The 21333-nt window shown below is 41.6% G+C and overlaps 1 protein-coding gene across 1 annotated transcript in view; it reads right to left on the minus strand.

The window, feature by feature from the left end:
• BTBD16 (BTB domain containing 16) overlaps positions 1-21333 on the minus strand; it is a gene marked incomplete at both ends in the record, with an annotated part of 47543 nt that overhangs the window by 19376 nt on the left and 6834 nt on the right. The window contains 5 exons of the mRNA XM_084633027.1: positions 9143-9262; positions 12295-12425; positions 13075-13144; positions 19330-19444; positions 20479-20604. Coding sequence (XP_084489153.1) covers positions 9143-9262; positions 12295-12425; positions 13075-13144; positions 19330-19444; positions 20479-20604 — 562 coding nt within the window. The remainder of the gene's footprint in view (positions 1-9142; positions 9263-12294; positions 12426-13074; positions 13145-19329; positions 19445-20478; positions 20605-21333) is intronic.

Here is a 21333-nt window from a genome sequence, read left to right on the forward strand (position 1 = left end):
CCCAGCCAGAGCCTTCACACCCCTGTACCCCAACCCTCTGCCCCAACCCTGAGCTCCCTCCCACATGCTGAATCCCTCGGCCCCACCTCCACCACATGAATTTTGCTATGTGCACCAATATGAAGGTAATGTGTCACACATCACCTCCATATTGGCACACATAACAAAATTCATTCTGCACATGGGTGGGAAAAATGAGAGGGAACACTGCTCCTGGGGAATTCTGCACCAAAATATTAAAAATTCTGTGCACAATATTTTAAAATTCTGCATATTTTGTCATAACAACACAATATAAGCACTCCAGTTTCAATTATTTTGGTAATTTATTTTAAAATACCTGTCAACAAGTATGTCAACAATACAGACAACAGCAAAAAAGATTCCCCCAGGAGCAGAGAGTTAAAGAAACCCCTTTGACAACCTAGTTCCAGTTGGGGGAGGGGTGCTGGAGGGGGCTGTGTGGGTTCCCCAGAGCCCAGACACCTGCACTCCCATCCCCCCAGAGCCGAGCCACAGGGCACCCCCGGCCCAGACACCAGCACTCTTCTCCCACTACAGCCCAGTTGCGGGGTACCTTCTGACCCACCCACCAGCACCCCACTCCCCCCAGCCTCCAGCACCCCCAGAGCCTTTACTCCCCCCAACTTCTTTACTGTCCCACCATGGAACATGGCTTGGTGCGGCCCTGCCCTTCCTCACCCTTTGCCAGAGCTGGGTCTCCCAGACTCTCTCTTGTCCCTGGGAGACTGAGGATCAAGCAGACCATCCAGCCTCCAGCCCTGCCAGGCTGGGTGCTCCAGTCCCTGTGAGCTGGCCTCTGCTGAGTCCAGCAGTCCCTAGTGGAATCCAGCAGTTCTGTGGGGGAAGCAGGGAATTCTGCGAAATTCTGAATTGCGCAGTGGTACAGAATTCCCTGAGGAGTAATAAGGTTACAATAGGGGTTTTTTGTGTGTAATATAATATCTAAAGTGTCCAATGCTGCATTTATAGCAAACCTGCTTATAATCAACAATTGGCTTTACCCAAGGAAACCAAATGTGAAAAATCTGTATTTTTCCCAGTATTTAACAGTGGACAAAAAGTCAGAGTAGAGCAGCAAATGTATATGCTTTTATACATATTACTAATGCTCTGAAAAGGAAGTGGAAGGTAGTTCGCCTTTGTTCAGGAGTGAGGCAGAGAAGTCAAATTTCATTTCCTGAAAAATCACTTGCACAAGCTATATATAGTTTTACTCCTAAAGCATGGTTGAATAATTTATCATTTTATAGTACATTCTAGAGCTGGGTGAAATATCTGATGCAAAATGTAAAAGATGCAAAATGGGCTTGCTCCTGATTTAATGAAACTCCCTTACCCAGGTAGAGCAGATCCTCAGAATAGCTGAGCTCTGCTCAGCACAGCATTTGAGGGTGGGGAAAGGTCATTTAAAGTTATCCTTGCAATCTCCCATTTGTGGTAATGCAGCCTCAGGACTAGTTCTCACTTATGCTGGCTGTTAATAACACCTAAGCGTCTTGTGCTGCAGGGATAACCCCTGACATGTCCTCCATATTGAGGGGGGGTGGAGGGCCAACTATGCTGCACCCTGGGAAATTCCTGGCTGTCATATTTGGGCACAAAAATTATTGAAATTAGGCACAAAATATTTTGCATTATCTGATTATCAGCAAAATATACACAGTGAATTTGAAATGTGAGTTTTGAACTGGAATTATGCACATGGCTGAAGTCACAAGGTATTCCTTCTATTTTCTGATTGGCCGAGTCATTCCATGTGCTGAGAAGCCCATTTTGATTTTTCTCAGCAGGAGGGGCTGCAATGCATGTGTTTTTGACATGCTAGTGAGAAAAAATGAGCATGTCTTCCATAGGCCTGAACAGTGAAGGCCACGAGGTCTTGTGGGGCATGTCGATATCCCAAAACTTCTTCAGTTGGCTGCAGTAGTAGGGAGAAGCTCTGTGCTGTTTCCTGCTGTAACCCTCGGAGGCAGACCACTTATTTCCTCTCCACCAAAGCCATTATGGAGTGAGGGGCAGCAGACCTAAGACACAGAAGAGACCCTGCTATCTGCTAAAATCACCAGAGATGGAAGAAGGTAAGACGGCAACACAAAGTAAGAAAACAGGAGCTGAGTTGTGAAGGGATTGGGGAAGGGTGCTAAAATGCTGGCATAGAATCATAGAAGATTAGGGTTAGAAGAGACCTCAGGAGGTCATCTAGTCCAACCCCCTGCTCAAAGCAGGACCAACCCCAACTAAATCATCCCAGCCAGGGCTTTGTCAAGCTGGGCCTTAAAAACCTCTAAGGATGGAAATTCCACCATCTCCCTAGGTAACCCATTCCAGTGCTTCACCACCCTCCTAGTGAAATAGTTTTTCCTAATATCCAACCTAGACCTCCTCCACTGCAACTTGAGACCATTGCTCCTTGTTCTGTCATCTGCCACCACTGAGAACAGCCTAGCTCCATCCTCTTTGGAACCCCCCCTTCACGTAATTGAAGGCTGCTATCAAATCCCCCGTCACTCTTCTGCAGACTAAATAACCCCAGTTCCCTCAGCCTCTCCTCATAAATCACATGCCCCAACCCCTTAATCATTTTTGTTCCCTCCACTGGACTCTCTCCAATTTGTCCACATCCTTTCTGTAGTGGGGGGACCCAAAACTGGACGCAGTACTCCAGATGTGGCCTCACCAGTGCTGAATAGAGGGGAATAATCACTTCCCTCAATCTGCTGGCAATGTCTCTACTAATACAGCCCAATATGCCGCTAGTCTTCTTGGCAACAAGGGCACACTGTTGACTCATATCCAGTTTCTCGTCCACTGTAATCCCCAAATCCTTTTCTGCAGAACTGCTGCTTAGCCAGTCGGTCCCCAGCCTGTAGCAGTGCATGGGATTCTTCTGTCCTAAGTGCAGGACTCTGCACTTGTCCTTGCTGAACCTCATCAGATTTCTTTTGGCCCAATCCGCCAATTTGTCTAGGTCACTCTGGACCCTATCCCTACCCTCCAACATATCTACCTCTCCCCCAGCTTAGAGTCTGTGACATTATGAGTGTAATATAATATCTCATTGAAAGGTGTCAGGGTCAGAAGCAGTTAATTAACTCACGGACTGACCTGACCCATGGCGGAATTTTAAAGACTGGTTAGGAAGATATGTAAATGAATAGAGCTTTGAAATGCAAGCCTGTATTGTTAGAGATAGAAGGGTAGATGTTTGCTCAGGTCTTGTGATGTAAGCAAACAAGTCTTGTCTCTTGCTATAGCTTTGATTCAAAGATCAAAAAAGGAGAATTAACATTTAAGAAGACACTTGAGTGAAATAGCATTATTGTCAATATATCTCTTTGAAGGTTGTGGTAACCTGTAGCTGAACTGTTTAATGGGTAAATTACCCTGTACTAATTGCCTTGATGTTTAGGAGAAGGAAAGTTAAGCCTGTTGTTTTCTCAGGCTAAAAGGCTGCTGGAAATGTATGAAAACCTTGCGACACGATCCTTCTTCATCTCAGATCTGCTTTGGGTTTCAAGAGGGGGAAACCTTAAGCCATAAGGATTGAGATCCCCAGTCACTGACTGGAGTCACCCTGAATATGGGCACTAGACTGTAACCTGTGGACTATTTCTAAAAGGACTTTTGGCAACTACAAGCTCATCTCTGCTATGTATCTGAACCTCAAGAATTGAATTCAAGTCTGTATGTATATTGATCTTTTAACCAAAACGCTCCCTCTTTTCTTTTAAAATAAATTTTGGCTTAGTTAATAAGAATTGACTATAAGTGTTTATTTTGGGTAAGATCTAAGTTATCATTTGACCTGGGTCTGGAGCTTGGTCCTTTGGGATCAGGAGAACCTTTTCTTTTATATGATGAAATAAGAATTTCAGCATTTATCATCATATGTTTGACATGTGTGTCTGGATGGAGGCCTGAGGCTGGGTACTTTAAGGGAACTGCATTATTTGGACTTCTGAGTAACCTGTGAGGTACTACAGAAGCTGTTTTGTGCTGGCTTGGTAAATCTAAGTATCAGAATATTCACCAGCGTTTGGGATTTGTTTGCCCCGTTCTGTTTGCAGTTCACCCTGATTGAGTGACCTCAGCTGGCTCCCATGGGCAGCACCATCATAGAGTCATCTGCAAACTTGCTGAGGGTGCAATCGATCCCATCATCAAGATCATTAATGAAGAAGTGGAACAAAACCGGCCCCAGGACCGACCTCTGGGGCGCGCCGCTTGATCCTGGGTGTTCTCCAGTTTCATACTGGAGCACTGAGCAATCATACCGCTCTCTTACATACAGTACAACTCCTCCACCTTTTCTCCCCAGCCTGTCCTTCCTGAACAGTTTATACCGATCCATGACAGTGCTCCAGTCATGTGAGTTACCCTACCAAGTCTCTGACATGTTCAGTGGTGACCACTGTGCATATGTGTACGTGACCACTGAAACAGCTTTGGGGAGGAAACTTGGGGAGAAAAAAAGTAACACTATACAGGTGTAAAATCTTTTTTCTTTCTTGCCAACAATGTATAAAAGATTTTTTTTCAAATATTTTACCAACTCTGTTCTAGGTTTCAAAAGTATGACGTGTTGGGTATACTGGGCTTTTCACATCATCATATTACAAAGGGAAAAATAAAAACGACCCCAAAGCCTCAAAAGAAAACTAAACCAAATAGTGAAAATTTTCACTAAAAAAATGCTTGACTTCAGCAGTCTTATTCAATCTTAACTTCCTTTCACAGAGATTAAGCTTGTTCTTTACAGGTGCTCTGATACTATGGTGATGGACATCCCAGAAATATTTTAGACGGATGGATGGGAATTTTGTCATTCCCTTCAGTGGGGTCAAGATTGTACCCTTAAGGTTTGATTCTCCACTACATCGTACCATAAATAAACAGTTGTGCACATGCCTTGTTGCTGTAAAGTGGACATTAAAACTTTCCCCTACTGCCATGAAGTAGTTCTACACCTCTAAGGAGAGACTCCATTTGTTCAAAGTCCTACTTGCTGAGAGCCAAAGTACAAGTTCCAAAAAGGACACGGCCTACCTAAAACTGGGTGTTAGTAGATATAGTTCTTATACTAATTGCACATACCCTATTGCTGACCCTAAGCATTCAAAAATCATGAGTCAGGCCCCCAAACTCATGAGATTGTCTTAAAAATCATGAGAGTTCACAAAAATAATTTGGTTTCAGAGTAACAGCCGTGTTAGTCTGTATTCGCAAAAAGAAAAGGAGTACTTGTGGCACCGTAGAGACTAACCAATTTATTTGAGCATGAGCTTTCGTGAGCTACAGCTCACTTCATAATTTGGGCGTTCTTTGTATTTACCTTCTGTTTTCTGAGCCTTAGGGTACACTTGGTTCAGGTTTTCAGGCTTTTCTCTGTAATCATGAAGTCTAAAAAAGTAACTTTCTTTTTTTTTTTTTTTTAAGAATGAGGTTCTCACATCACTTGCCCTCAGGAGCTAGAGCTTTAACAACATATCAAATATTGTGAGATATACAATAAAGTTGTGAGACCTAGCAACAGATATATATTGCTAAATCCTGCCCTATGTTGTGTATCCTCTTCCTTCCTTGTCTATGTGTGCAATAGCATAGCAAAGATAAATTCTCTACCCTTCTTTTGAACAGAAAGCCTGCAATTACCAGCGTGGCCTCAGAGGACTGAATCAGAAATTCCAACTGTAATTTAAAAAAATATACATCTTCAAACCCAGTTTATGGTAGGAAGCATTACTTAATCTTTTGAATTTATAGGATTACTGGGATAAAAACATTGTTCAAATTTCCCTTTCCTCAAGAGGAAGCATTGTTTTCATGATAATTTAAGTTTTTCCTTTTTTGTATGTAAAAACACCCCACACCACTGTTGCATATAATTTAATTCTGGGAAATTGACTCTCTTCTCTTTCCCTCCTAACCCCCTGCCAGGTGACTGCTACCATGAAAGAGACTTTTTGGGCTCAGATGTGTCATGTATCCTGCAGTAATTAATAAAATCACTGGCTTTTCCTAAGCATCTGGCAAGGAGTCATTGCATAGGTTAAGAGCTGTCTACACTCAGTCTAGTTCAAAATTAATAAATCTGAAGGATTTAAAAAGCTATTCATCATTTTCTAATTTGTTTTTATTGGCTAAAATGCTAGAGTGAGTTCTATCCAAACAAATTAGGCAGCTGCATCTGTTTCATAACAGAATAAAATGTCAACATCTCATTTTAGAAAATGACTTTCAAGTGGCGTAGACAACACATTCAGGACTGGATGCTGATCTCACTTTCACTGGCATAAATAAAAGGTATGATCCGTTGGTTCTATTTATTGAGTTATGAGAGTAAATGAGATTGGCACGAGGCTCTTAGTTTTCTCCACTGTGTTGTTTCCCCTACCGTACCTGTTGTTTGCTCACCGTACCCATAGACTGGGCTAGATCCTTAGCTGGCATAGTAGCACATAAGTCGATGGAGGCAGACTCATTTACACTAGATGAAGTACTAGCTCTTTGAGCCAAATATTCTTTAATATACGGAGGCAGGAATTTTCAATATAATGTTTTTAAACTTTGTTTTTATAATTGTCAAGGCTCTTCTTCAGCTGCCCAGTGAGCAGTGCTGCCTCGCCTGTTTTCACAGTCTCAGTCACACAAACACACCCCCTGTTTCTTTTCCGTTACATGCACCTTTAATCCTCTGTTTCCCAATAGGACAGGACATAGCACAGGTATACAGTAGGAGGAGCCTTCCGTACATCTTCTCGCCTCCACCCAAGCTAACCCTCTGAGCTTCTCCTTACCTCCTATTCCTCCCAATTACATAGGGCTAATCTTCACTAGGGGCTAAATCGGTGCTGAGGCAGCGGCATCGATTCAGCGGGTCTGGGGAAGACGTGAGCACTCTCCCGTCAATTTAATTAATCCACCTCAAGCTATGTCAATGGGAGAGCGTCTCCCATCCACATAGTGTGGTGTAGTCACCGCTTTAAATCACTTTTAAACTTACGTAACGTAACAAGCGTAACTTACATCGACTTACAGCATTAGTGTAGACAAAGCCATATGCTCCCCTTAACTGCTGGGCTAATGAGACAATTAGCTCAGTAACCACCAAGTGAAACACTAGAAACAATTAGAAAAAAATTAGAAATCCCCACTAGAAACAATTGATGGGCTTCAATTAAGTCTGCAGCCTTCTCTGTGCTGCAGCAACTTGAGTGCCCAGGGTGCTACAGCTAGCATAGTACTGTCACAATAATACATGTCAAACACAGGCCTGACTTTAAAACCAGCATTCCATTTTGCACTTGTATCTAATTAAGGGTAGAAATTCACAGATGAAATGAATTGCAGGAGTAACTGATCGTCATTGGATAAGTACCTCCTGATCTGAATACATATCAGGAGACATCTGAGAGACATAATTTTTCTCATGATTCTGCAGTTATTTGTAGGTGCAAAAGGAGGGTGGGTGGGTCAGTGTTTTATACCAGGTCCCAGACTAACCTTGGCTGCCCTGAACAGAGGATGGGTAACAGTTGTGGAAACTATAACTCTGATCCTGCAAAGAGATGCACATCATGACCTCATAGAGTTCCACTGACTTCAGTGGAAGTTTATATTTACATAGGATGTGGTGAACTGGGACCTATATAAATATGTGTGTAACAACGTCTAGAATACCTGTACCTACCACTATGAGTGGAAACTATAATAAAGCACCTTCCAATTACTACATTAAATACCCCCTAAAAAACACTGCTAATGTGAAAGTTTTTACATATTGCTCTTCTCTTCTGCTACTCTTAGCATTTATTTATTTATTTGTAGCCTGTGCATGTTTTTCCACTGTCTTGTGATATAAGTCTCCTTGTTGCTTCTAGGTTTTTGGCTCCTGTTGTTGCATCAGGGTTTGGTTGCAAAGTCTGGCCACATTTGATCTTCCTGAGATCTGGAACTTTTTTTTTTTAATTAGAACCTGAACCTGACAGCCCTTCGTGCCCAGTATAACTGTATGTGCATTATTTGATCTTAAAACTACAATAAATACATCATGTTCTCTCTCAAAATGTCATAGATATCAATATCGTAGCATAAAAATCCAAATGCATAAAGAATGCTCTGATGAGACAGTGATTTAAATTCAAAATATACATTTAAATCCACTCAGAATACAGTTTGAGGATTAAATTAATCAAATAAATAGGCCTGTTAAAATGTAAAATCCATGCTAAAAGTAAAACATATATGTATATATTAATGTAGGTGACATAACAGAGAAAACTCTTAGCTTATTAAAAACTTCGTATTTAGCACCTTCAATCATTTTAATCATGCATGACCCACTAACATTTTTACACAAACACATCTCAGGTCAAACTAGTAAATAATGAAATCATCCACAATTTCAGCTCATTTCCTATCTCTCACTGCAAAAATGTTGATTCCAGGCATGGAAGTGCAACTCTGAGCCAAAAAGTAATTACTTTATGGTGTTCATGACTCATAGGAAATAATGTCTCATGAGGATCATCTTTAAAAAAATCCCTAAATATACTGGTTTTAAACAAGAACGCTAGCAAACTAAGGAAAAGGGGTCAGGTTCTGCCCTGTGCTTGACCTCGGTATCCTGCCCTTGTGGCTCCCACAGAATCCTCCTGTCCCAGGAGTGTTCACCATCCAGCACTGAATTGACACAATGGCTCTATCCCAGAACCCCATGGAGTTTTTGATGCAAGAGCATATCAAAGGTGGCCCAGGAGATAGGAGAGGAAGGGACATGTGGCCAGAGCACACTGTGCTCCAGCTAATGGCCTCTTGAGGGCTAACACAAGCCAGTGCAACTTGGAGAAGCCCAGTTCAGAATTCAGGAGGCCTTCCCAGACCACTTCCTACCTTGCCCTGTGGTGGGCCTTTGCCTCAGTCTCTTCCCCGGCTCACAGTCTATCAACTCTATTCTCTCTATTCTTCTTCCACCAGCTCACCTCAGGGCTTCTTAGCCCTTTCTGCTATCCAGCTGGTTCTGCTGGAGAAGAGTTTTCTCCAAATCCCTCTCATGCACTGCCGGACTCATAATGTTGATTGAAAGGATTTCTTTTTACTCAGACCTTCACTCTGTTACCTGCTAAAGTACTTTAGGATTTTTTCATGAGATGGTATTATCTGAACCCTTGGGTTTAGCTGTAGGTAGGTCCAACAAAGAGTTGTTTTCAGGAGGTAGAATTCATTGTATGTAAACAACCTGCCAAGAAGAAATGATATATGAATAATAGGTTGGTATGGATTGCTTGTATTGTCATCTAAGGAAAAGAATAAATACCAGAGATTACTTAAAATTACAATTGAAGAGCATCAGGAGTGGATTTATAGATTAGGCTTCTAGAGATATTTGGAAAATAACAATACTTCACAATTAAACTGAATTTTGCTGCATAAGAATTACTGTAGATCAGTCTAATGACATATTTGCTCCCAGTATGAGATAGTAGTCAGTGCCCGATGCATCAAGGTAAGGCATCAGACTTGCATAATTCACTTACCGTTGGATGATATTCAACTTGGTGCAATAGGTCCATTACAGTTAAGGCTAAAGTCATCTTTCAAATCTTTTCTACCAGCGGGAGGGGGTCTCCCCTCTTGTCCCATATTGTTAGTGTGAAAGATGGTGATGGGGCCAGGCTGACTCACTGTCAATAATGCCATCATACAGAAGGGTTGCACTATTCCAACCTATCAAACTCACAGATTTCTCGCAGGCTAAGAAAACAGAATTTGCCTCTACAGCATTTCAGCATGCTTCCCCTCTGTAAAGCTGACTTCCTCAGGCTATATGCAAGAAAAGTGAATTTCACTCTTTGTATGATAGTACAATATCATGGAGCAGGGTGACTGTTGGGGAACGGGGGGGTGGGGGAGGGGGAGAGAGAGAGACAGTGAAAATTTCCTTCCCAGTATTCTGTGTTGTCCTTTTTATTGGAATTCTCTAATTAAATCACCCTAGAACACAAGTGGGCACAAAATACCTGAGTTCCAGTTCAATACACAGCTCAATCAGACCCGCCTATTAAAATCAAATACCTATCACATTATATTATTCACAACTGTATCCTTCCAGTTATTGGGAAATTGTTACTTTCTTGAATTATTAAGACATGTTTTCCTCTGTCATAAATATAAAGGGAAGGGTAAACCCCTTTGAAATCCCTCCTGGCCAGGGGAAAGCTCCTCTCACCTGTAAAGGGTTAAGAAGCTAAAGGTAACCTCGCTGGCACCTGACCAAAATGACCAATGAGGAGACAAGATACTTTCAAAAGCTGGGAGGAGGGAGAGAAACAAAGGGTCTGTGTCTGTCTGTAGTCGTCTTGGCCAGGGACAGAACAGGAATGGAGTCTTAGAACTTTTAGTAAGTAATCTAGCTAGGTATGTGTTAGATTATGATTTCTTTAAATGGCTGAGAAAAGAATTGTGCTGAATAGAATAACTATTTCGGTCTGTGTATCTTTTTTGTAACTTAAGGTTTTGCCTAGAGGGGTTCTCTATGTTTTTGAATCTAATTACCCTGTAAGATATCTACCATCCTGATTTTACAGGGGGGATTTCTTTATTTCTATTTACTTCTATTTTTTATTAAAAGTCTTCTTGTAAAACACTGAATGCTTTTTCATTGTTCTCAGATCCAAGGGTTTGGGTCTGTGGTCACCTATGCAAATTGGTGAGGCTTTTTATCCAACATTTCCCAGGAAAGGGGGGGTGCAAGTGTTGGGAGGATTGTTCAGTGTTCTTAAGATCCAAGGGTCTAGGTCTGTAGTCACCTAGGCAAATTGGTGAGGCTTTTTACCAAACCTTGTCCAGGAAGTGGGGTGCAAGGTTTTGGGAAGTATTTTGGGGGGAAGGACGCGTCCAAACAGCTCTTCCCCAGTAACCAGTATTAGTTTGGTGGTGGTAGCGGCCAGTCCAAGGTGTAATATTTTGTACCTTGGGGAAGTTTTGACCTAAGCTGGTAAAGATAAGCTTAGGAGGTTTTTCATGCAGGTCCCCACATCTGTACCCTAGAGTTCAGAGTGGGGGAGGAACCGTGACATCCTCCATGGAAGCAATTTGTTTCTATTTTATGCATAAAGTGCCTGAGCATTAGGGAGGGGCAGGGTGTGGTGGCAGATGTTTTGAGCATTAGAAGGAAAAAAGAAATAGCTGGCTTTGTGAGGAGTCATAGCGTGAGAACCACAAAGTAACTTGCCTACTGGGCATAAGAGTATCAGATCTGATAAAGAAGACTGACAACTTGGAAGAGAGTGTAGAGAATGAGCTGCAGTTGTGGCGTGTGTTAGTACCAGAGATGTAGGGAAATATAGGTGAGAGGTCTTGGAAGCTAAAGCGAGACGGGTCAGTATTGTAGGAGGAGTAAGGCTACGTATTCTGTATTCCATACACAGCGCTAACTAAGCATCTGGAATCCAGGCAGCTCAAATGCATGGTTGAAAAGATATTACAGAAAGGAGAGTCTCAAGTTACAGGAAAAGGAGAATCTTTCATTCATCAGGCCATTTTTGTTATAACATGAACCTAGAGACACTAAGCAGTGGAGTGATATCTTCTCATTTCACATACATAGGACACCAAACCATCATTAGATATCCTGCGGACAGGTACATACCAGGAGATAGAAAGCTCCTTATCACATAAACCCAAACTAATTTGTCCCCTACAATGAGTAGACTATGGCATTATTTGCTTATTTTTAATTGGAAGATCATTAGACTTTATTCCTCACTTCTCTTCATAATAGCAATTACCAGGTGAGATTCTGGTCCAGAGAAATAACACACAAGGGAAATATGCCCATCTACATAAGATAGAGGAGGTTTTAGGAGCAAAGAGTTTAGCACACCAGACTGTTCATGTTCTGAACCTTTAGCCAATCCACAAGTTGTTTTGAAATGAAACTAATATTAACCTCACCAGAAGTTTTCTATTTTATGGCCATCATAATTTTTCTCTGACAAACACCTCAACATAGCAGATATTCTGTGCAACAACACAGTATTTCCAGGCCTGTAAGAATGCTTTTAAATCTGAAGGGAAAGTCTTAGTTATCATCTTGAACTGCATGCTCAATAGGTATTTTCCTTTACGGGTTAAGGCAACAAAGTAATATTGATTAGAAAGGTTCACTGAGGACTTGATTCATTGTGGATAGGTATTCATTGTGGCTCGTGCATAGGGAGTAAATAATATTTGCATGTCCAGAAACAATGAACAGCACATCAGTCTGACCTGGGAGATCTGAGCACTTTCTGCAGCAGTTCTTGTGGAAGTTTCCGTAGATGGATCTGAGAGCTAAGCTGAGGAACAAGGTTCACCTCTAGCCACCTTTCGCAGTCTGTTACCAGTGTTTCCTGTTTGTACTGTTTAAAAAACACCAAAAGAGAGAATAGAAAGAAATCTATAAACCCTGGGTACCACCTTGTGGTCAAAACTGGTAGTATTCAAGCTCAAACACAGAGCCAACCAAAAGATTGGAATAAAATGCGTTTTTTCACTGAAATGTTAAACCTTCAACTATATGTCTGTATATCACTCTGCATTCAATTAATGTTATCTTACACTTTTTTTTTTACCATATTGCTCACAATCATTAGGATCTGGCCTGTTTCAAATTGAGATGGAAATTGTTTTAAAAGTTCAAAAGCCAAAGAAAAATCATCCTTTTGGGGAAAAATTTCATAGCCCAGATCATGTTGTTCATTGGAATATTAAAATATTAATTAGATGGTGAACTACTCAACATTTACATTTAGATCCAACAACCTAAACTAGGTGTTACATTTCATATCATAATTCCCAGAGACTGTTGATAGCCATATAATGTATTATAAATGTAAATAAATACCAAATATGGTGTTGCAAACAAGTCTGCACACCTGAAAGAATTTACTAATAGGAATCTAGAACCTTTAAGACAGTTTGAACTTTCTCTGGTCTGAGATATAACTTGAAGCAACCTTGCTACTCAAGTGAATTTTTTTTTAAACTTCAGTAGCATTTCTAGCTCACCTTGCAAGCAGCACAATAATAGCTACAAATATTGGCTGAGCAAATTCCACTCTTCATAATGGACACACACCTAGCACAAAGAAATAACTAGTTTTAAAAGCAAAATATAAAATATTACAGCATTAAAAAAACAGGAGAGTATGGTTTACTGGTTAAAGTACTGACCAAGAAAAAACACTCCAGTTACTCCTGATTGGGCCACTAAGTTGTACTGTAACATTAGGGGACTTAGTTTAACCTTTATGTGCCTCAGTTTAATCATCTTACCCATCAATTTATCATACTTTCCTATCATCCTTCACAGTAATAATTTATATGGTAAATTTAAACAGCTCTTTACAAAACAAGACAGAACTCATAATGTAAGATAGACAGGAAGTTGCACACAAGACATGATGTGGACAACTGTTCAGGGAAAGGACTGCTAGGAGAGACTGTAAAATGAAGGAAGAAAGGATTCTTGAGAAAATTGGCTTAGTGAACTGAAGGGGGAAACTGTTCCAAGCACAGGAAGGGCCGTATGATGGAAGGCACAAAGCCAAGAATGCATTGGCATTTTGGGTAGAGTGGAATGAGGAGACAGAAGACAAGAAAGGAGAAGGTTACATTAGTGAAGACTAGAGGTGAGCAAAGCATTGATAAAGGTTTTTAATATTGGGGACGGAGAGAAGAGGAGATTTTGGTGAAACTGAGGGGGAAGGAATGGTGAGACTTAGCAAGGAACTGCACTTGGGGAAAGGGAAGAGCCAAGGGATGTACTAGAGTTGTGACCTGAGCTACAATAATGATAGTGGAGTCATCCGTTGTTACAGAGAAGGATGCAGAGCAGTGGACTAAGGAGGAAACGGGAGACACTGTTTTGAAAAGACTGAGATGGAGACATAGTATGTGGAATATATGTAAAGTGCTTTAATAAGTACCCATTTTACAAAGTAGTTTTACATGCATAAGACTACGTCCAGATCCCACTTAAATCACTGTAAAACTCCAGTTCATTTCTGTGTCACCGGGATTTATACCAGGTAGAAAAATGCATTTGCAGTATATTAATAACCTAAATTGTTCTGTTTGGTTGGGCAATCAGAGTTCATCACTGGTAGTGCGTCTATGTCTCGGAGTATGTCTTCACTGCGAGTGAAGGTTTAGCTTTAATCTAGCTAGCACAGGAAATAGTAGCGGACACAAGGTGGCATGGGCTTCAGCACTGGCTAGCAATCAGAGTAAAAGCCCCTTGGGTATGTATTAATGCAGTTAGTACGTGCTGAAGCCCATGCCGCATTAGATTGAAGTGAGCACAGTTATGCCTATCCATTCGTTTGCAGTGAAGACAGACACACACACACACACACACACATTACCAGTGATGGACTGTGATTGGTCCAACCAAACAGAACAATCAGAATCCAACACTGGTCGTGGGTGAATATCTCTGCAGATATTATACTAGTGTAAACAGCAGCTTCTCTGTAACTTGAAGTCTTTAAATCATGATCTGAGGACTTCAGTAACTCAGTCAGAGGTTATGGGTCTATTATAGGAGTGGACGGGTGAGGTTCTGTGGCTTGTAATGTGCAAGAGGTCAGACTAGATGATCATGATGGTCCCTTGTGACCTTAGAGTCTCGCTTTGATTTAATGTGACTTTTACTTGGTTGCTAGCTTGGGCTAGCACATCCCACCATGTGTACACTACTGTTATTACCTGTGCTAACGTGTATGCCTATCCATGCTACAATCACACCTTCACTTGCAGTGAAGACATACCCACAGAGAGAGACTGTGATTAGTCCAACCAAACACAACAATGAGAGTCCATCACTGGTAGCGTGCATACATATCTGAGGCTATATCTTCACTGCAAGTGAAGGTGTGATTATAGCACAGGTAGGCATACCCATGCTAGCTTTAATCTAGCTATCCTGGGAAACAGTAGTAATGTCGATGTGGTTGGGTCTCAGCATGTACTAGCTACTTGAGTACATACCCAGACTAACATGAGTATGCCTATCCATGTTCCAATCACACCTTCACTTGCACTATAGACATACCCTGTGTGTTTGTAAGCATATTTTTCTCTCAGAGGAATAACTGATTCTTGTTTTTCACTTGTAAATATTCATCTCAACTTAAAAGTGTCTCCAATATTTCTCCCAATAAGCTTTCCCTTTCTATTTCTTTGGAGAACTTATGGCAGTTGTGGTCTACATTAATAATCCTGAAAGAAAGGCTTTCTGACAGTAGTCAACCCTTCAGCATCCATTTCCGGACTTCCATTTGTGGGTCTGCCTTGTCCCCTCAAGGGACCAATTGTAAATGCTGCTGAATGCTGAAATCAGCGGGACTTTAGGATGCTCAATGATTCATAAAATTGGGCATCAGTTGAGTGACTTTGATATTTTATTTTAAATATTAGTGTCCGTTAGTGTCCTTTTTGTTGTACTTTTAGAATTCTGCCTCTAGCCCAGACGTCTCAGGGCAAATGTTAGGGTGAATAGAAGTAGAAGAAAGGTATTAATTATCTCCTTTTTGTCTGTGAGAAATAAGTTTACCTATTCATAGCTCCTGAGGTCAAGTGCCCTTTGCCAAGAACTTCTCACTTGGCCAACTCAAGAAAAAATATTCAGTTGTAAAAATATTTTCCAGTGAAATAACAAACCAATGGATGATTCACTTCACAGCTGTTGGCAGATCAAGGGTGTTGTTTTGTGCTTCTGTTGGGTGACAACCACATATTTTTCCATCATCTCACCCTAAGGATGCTCACGCAAGGCCCATGTGCCAAGAGACTAAAAATATAGCCAGTGAGAAGTAAAACAAACTGTTTGTAGAATGTGAGCTACAGGCAGAGCAAAACACCCTTATGCCTGCAGGCGCATTGGCAACCGTGATCAGCAGTTTTATAGTTACTATACAGAAGTGCTAGTGTAATTCAACAAGCATTATAAGTTGAATCTTAAGTAAAAGCCATAAAGAAACTAATAGCAAACATACATGCATGATAGCAACTAACTGTGGCCCTGTCTCTTCTCTGCTAGCTACAACCATGTGTAAATGCTAACACGGAGGAGCATGGTTAACCTGAACAGTGTGGAAAAGAATAAGAACATTAGCCCAACTGTGCTACAGATACATCCTTCTTAGGTAGCCGAGACTACAGTTTTACAAAATGGCTAACACCATTTCAGCTACACTCACAAAAATAAAGACAAGCAAACATGATTAAGTTCTTAATCTAACTATTATTGGTTGCAAAGAATAAGAATTACAATAAACAGAAGATCTGAAGCCTTATCGACGTAATTGGTTACATGATTTAGGGCCTGATGCAGAGTCTATTGAAATCAATACATCTTTCCACTGATGTCACTGGGCTTTGGATGAGGTCCTTCAAGAACCTGGGGGATAGATACAACTAATTGAAAAGACTGAGGAGATGCAGGGGATTTTCATTTGTTTTTCAAGCAACTTTCATGCTGGTCAAGAAGTCTCCAATGTTTGGACACAAGGATATTGGGTTCATGTTAGTCATGGGTGTAAACTGCCAAGAGGGAAAAACACTGTTCTGGAATTTTTCATGTTTTCTATTTATTTTTTATTCTACTCTCATTACTCTGCAAGGTTTTGATGATTTACTGATGCAATAGAACCTACTCAGTTGTCACCCTGATATCATCTGTGTAGCTCTTTATTGGGGACTATTGCTAGGGAACAGTTCCAGCACAAAGTATTTCAAGGGTTCTGAATAATGAGCATCTGAATGACTGGCACAGCTGTTGTTGCCGGCAAGCCTAGTCTCTCTGGATGAGAGGTATAAATTGGTTTTTGCTGGCATAAATGCCCTGCTGTGTTATTCTTTGTATGCTGCTTCCCCTGCTATAAACAAGATGATTTTACCTTTCTGGGTGTTTTAATTTGTTGTTTTGCATACTGCTATTTTAAAAGCAATTCATAAACTCCTAAGAGTGAGATAGCACAGTGCACGCCCCTCAGTCTCTGCTAATCAGAATGGTTACCCTAATCCAGCATTTTTCAAATTCAGCCACCATGGCTGCATGCAGCCACCAGGGGCTTTTCTTGCAGTCATAGCCTCCTGGGTGCTGACTGGGGTGAGGGGGTGGCTGGAAGCAGTGGCCCCTCCCCCAGGCTGCCAGCAGGGGTTGGTCTCTGCCCTCTTTTGGAGCCACAAACACTATAGGAGCAGGCGACCAGGATGAGTTCCCCACCTTCCCAGGGGGTGTGAGGCTTGGGCTTTGGGCTTGAGCCCTCAGGTGGTGGGCGGCAGGCTCTGGCCATGAGGTGGCAGGCTTCATCCCCCAGCCACAGGGCTTTGGGCTCTGACCCCGCCTCATTCCCCACACGTCACCCTTGGGCCCCTGCTGCCTCCTCCAGGCCCCAGCTGTGCAGCAGGACCCCAGGATCCAGCCCCAGACTCACCCCCCAGGTGCCCCATACCCCGCTACCTCTTCCAGCCCCCAATCCAATCCCCCATCGCCCCTGGCCCTCCTTACCCACTGCCTCATCCAGGGGTTTAATTTGTCCCCCAGCTTGCCGGGGATGAGTAAGTCTCCTGTGAAAAGTGACATTAACACATATACAAATATCACTTTTCACAGTAGCAGACTTACTAGCTAGCAATTTTTTTTTTAAATCAAACAGAAAAGGAAAACATGCAAAGCACATTATTTGTGTTTTTATTCTGTTTCGGTTCAGTAAAGATTAGAGACAACTGTACATTATTTTTATTACTGAGTCTGCAAAAAATCCCTACATAATGACATTACAATGATTTGGACATGGATATGTGCATATGTATTTGTTTTTTCTGAAGTTAATTATTTTAGGAAAAATTAAGAGTTGGTGCCGGCACTCTGAGGCCTCCAAAAAATTTGTTGTGAGACCCCCTGATAGCACATTTCTGATTCTACGGACATGTGCCAATTCCAGTTACAGCAAGAGGATTTATTTGCTGTATTGTATTGTTAAGCCACTACACGACCAAAGTTCTTCCTGGGAACTAGGTCATTCTAATATAGCTGGTGTCGTTGAAATCAATTTTCATTTGGTCCTTTCCTGCAGCACTGATTATCATCTGTTAGGGTTGCAGCCTCAGCATCAAGTACCAGCATTAATTGTTACGGTTTGCAACATGGCATAGTGTCAGTGGCTGGCCAATAAAACACATTATTAATTCCTCTTTATGGTTTCTGATGTACTCTGTCCTGCCATATAAAAAGAACTGTGTCCACCTCATTTTGCACTTTCAAATGATTAAACGTGGTCGGCCTGTTAGAGAAATTAAGTTTTCCAAGTGATGGCATCTACATTTTTACTGCCATATTTTCATTAGGTTACAGGGAAGACTCCATGCCTGGGTTTCCTTAGCAAGACCTTTGCCAGATAATATAAGGGAGTACTAGCGGGACAACTAACCCACTCAGCACACATTATACATAATACCTTAAATCCCTACACATTAAGAAGAGTTTAGGACTTGACCCTCTAGTGGAGCAAAAGGTTATATTAGAAATAAAGCTCACAGGTTTTTAAATGCAAATACACAGGTACAGGTGAATAACTGATTATGAGAGAACTAAAGCAATATGGTAGAATAGGAGCACTAAATATATTTGGGGCAGTTTTATTTCTTTATCAAAGTGCCAAAGGGAAGATGCGGAGCTGACTGTGATGAACTCCTTCAGAGACTCTGGTGCTTCTTGGGGTTTTCAGGAGGAGGAGGAGGATACAGAACAAAATGTGACATCCAATGAGATGCTGTGAACTGCCAGCCACTGTATACAGAAGAGTTCTCAACAGCTGCAGAATCAGCTGTTCTACACTTAATCTATCACAGCTATCCATGTACTAATCCAGCCATGTCAGAAAGAAGTGGCCATTTATTTTCTTGTTATAAAAATGACCAAGTATTTTGGGTTAGCCTGGCATTCTTCTTCTGCTCCCAAGACACAGCCCCTTTCTGATGTAGATTTGTGTACATTTGTGTATGTTCACAGTCTGGTAGCAAGGTGGCTGGGAAGAGTGTATATTGTAGGTGTTGTGTTGTAAATAACCCATGTGCTGCAGGCAGCAGACAGTGATCATATAAATCACAATCATCTAGGGCAATTAGGCCTAGAACCCTAATCCTTCAGTTCCAAAAGCACAGGCCTCTTCCACTTGAGGTAAAGGGGAAAAAAATCACACAGCATCACACACACACACACAACCAGCATCTTACAGTGGCACAAAGTTTACTTACTTCTGGAAGAGGCTAGGGAACTGCAGCACAGATGCAGCTGCCAGGACTCCCACAACATCACCCTCTTCCACCTCTGGTTCAGTACTGTATAAATTCTTGAGTGCTATAGCAAAGGCTTCACAATGCAATATACAAACAAACAAAAAAACCTTCAGCATTAGGTTGTGCTTTCCTTTAAAATGCGGGCGGCTGCTGCACAAAGGATACGGCCCGTCTCCTGGTCAGTGTAGATAGTAAATTATTCGCTGAGACCACATGGTGGGGAAAAGTTCTAGTGTAGGCAAAGCCTTACTGTTAGCTTCATGCTCAGTTCAGTTAATGCTCAGAGACTAACCCTGGGCTTACAACCACAACCCAAGAATCTGGCAGTGCCCCTGAATGGTGAAAAGTCCCAGAAACACCAGTGCCGAGACCTTTAGTGGAAGATACTGAAAAAAAGTCCTTTGAATTTTTCAGCAAATAAATGTCATAACCCAGCTGCCCTTCCTGAGAGAGATGGTTTGCATGCTTTCTCAACATAACTGCAAATAAGTGAGATCTAGGCTATAAAATAAGCATAGGCTGCTCTACGATAAAATTAACTCCTATGCATTGGGCTTGTACAAACCTATGTGCTGCTCCTGCTTAAATGGGATTTAAGTGGTGGATTGTCCTTATGCTGGCCCTCTGCACAGGCATGAGTTTGACTGCTAGCATATAAAATGCCACCCCCACTCCATGGCTCAACAGCGAGTATGTCTGGTCTGATTGGCAGGGGATAGACAAGCCCTGGGGTCTTGAAAGGAGCAGGAGAGGTTAGCCCATCCCTTTTCCCTGCTACCCCATTAAAGTTAAAATTGATAATGTTGGGGTCTGCCACTTTAAATTCTATCCCTGTGTCTGCATTCCGTTCTCATGTGTGTCCTGATCAATGGGCCAAATGTCAGTATCAGAAATCTCCCTAAAAACAAACATTCTAACAAAATAACAAATGCTTCTTTATATTGACATTTCAGAAGTGTCCAAATAAGAAATCTGGTTTTATTTTTGTCCCCCATAGAGCACAAAGACTTAATTTGATGTAGGAATGTCGCGGACGCAGTGAAATATCCTGTTTGCATTTGTGGTGATAGTCACTATCTAAAAGACAATTTGCCATCTCTACATTACCAATTCTAGTGACTTCTGGGTCCTGAACATCCAATGAAATGATGATCTTTTTCATTTTTGACTTCTCTTTGCCAAGTGCCTTAGTTTTCTGAGCAGCCGGGTTGGACTGTTTATTGTGTTTGCCTTCTACCAAGAAACAAATTTGAATATACATGAAGATTTCATATGCGACTTGTGGTATTGTATTCACAGTACACATTCTAGAATACTTTGCTACACAACTCACTTTGGCAACCAATAAATAATTCCTGCTTAGGTGTAATACACAAAGAATGAGATATTTCTCCTCCATCAGAATTGGCACCCGTCTTTGGCAATCTCAACAGAGAAGCCAAGAGACCATGGAAACTGAGTTATCCTGGCAGTGGTCCTTCCAAAATCAGGTTAAGGAGATATTGGCCATAAGCTGTAGAATTTCCATTAACTTCAGTGGACTATGGGTTAGGTTCCATGTTTTTATTGCCATGCAGAACAGACTAGGAAAAGCTATCATGAGTCTGTGTCCACTCATTTCTCTCCTGTAGAGGAATTAACCCAGAAGTCCAACCCCTTCAGGAGCACTCAGAAGTCAGGACAGATCCATGTGACAAACTGTATTGACTGATAACTCGGCATTGTCCTTGAGAGAACCAAACCTTAATTATAGGAGATTAAAACCAACTTGGTTTCTTATTAATGTTATTAAAAGGTGGGTAGAAAGCTGGCTAGATTGTCGGGCTCAACGGGTAGTGATCAATGGCTCCATGTCTAGTTGGCAGCCGGTATCAAGTGGAGTGCCCCAAGGGTCGGTCCTGGGGCCGGTTTTGTTCAATATCTTCATAAATGATCTGGAGGATGGTGTGGATTGCACTCTCA

The sequence above is a fragment of the Lepidochelys olivacea genome (assembly GCF_965140295.1).
Source record: "Lepidochelys olivacea isolate rLepOli2 genome assembly, chromosome: 7".
NCBI lineage: Eukaryota > Metazoa > Chordata > Testudines > Cheloniidae > Lepidochelys > Lepidochelys olivacea.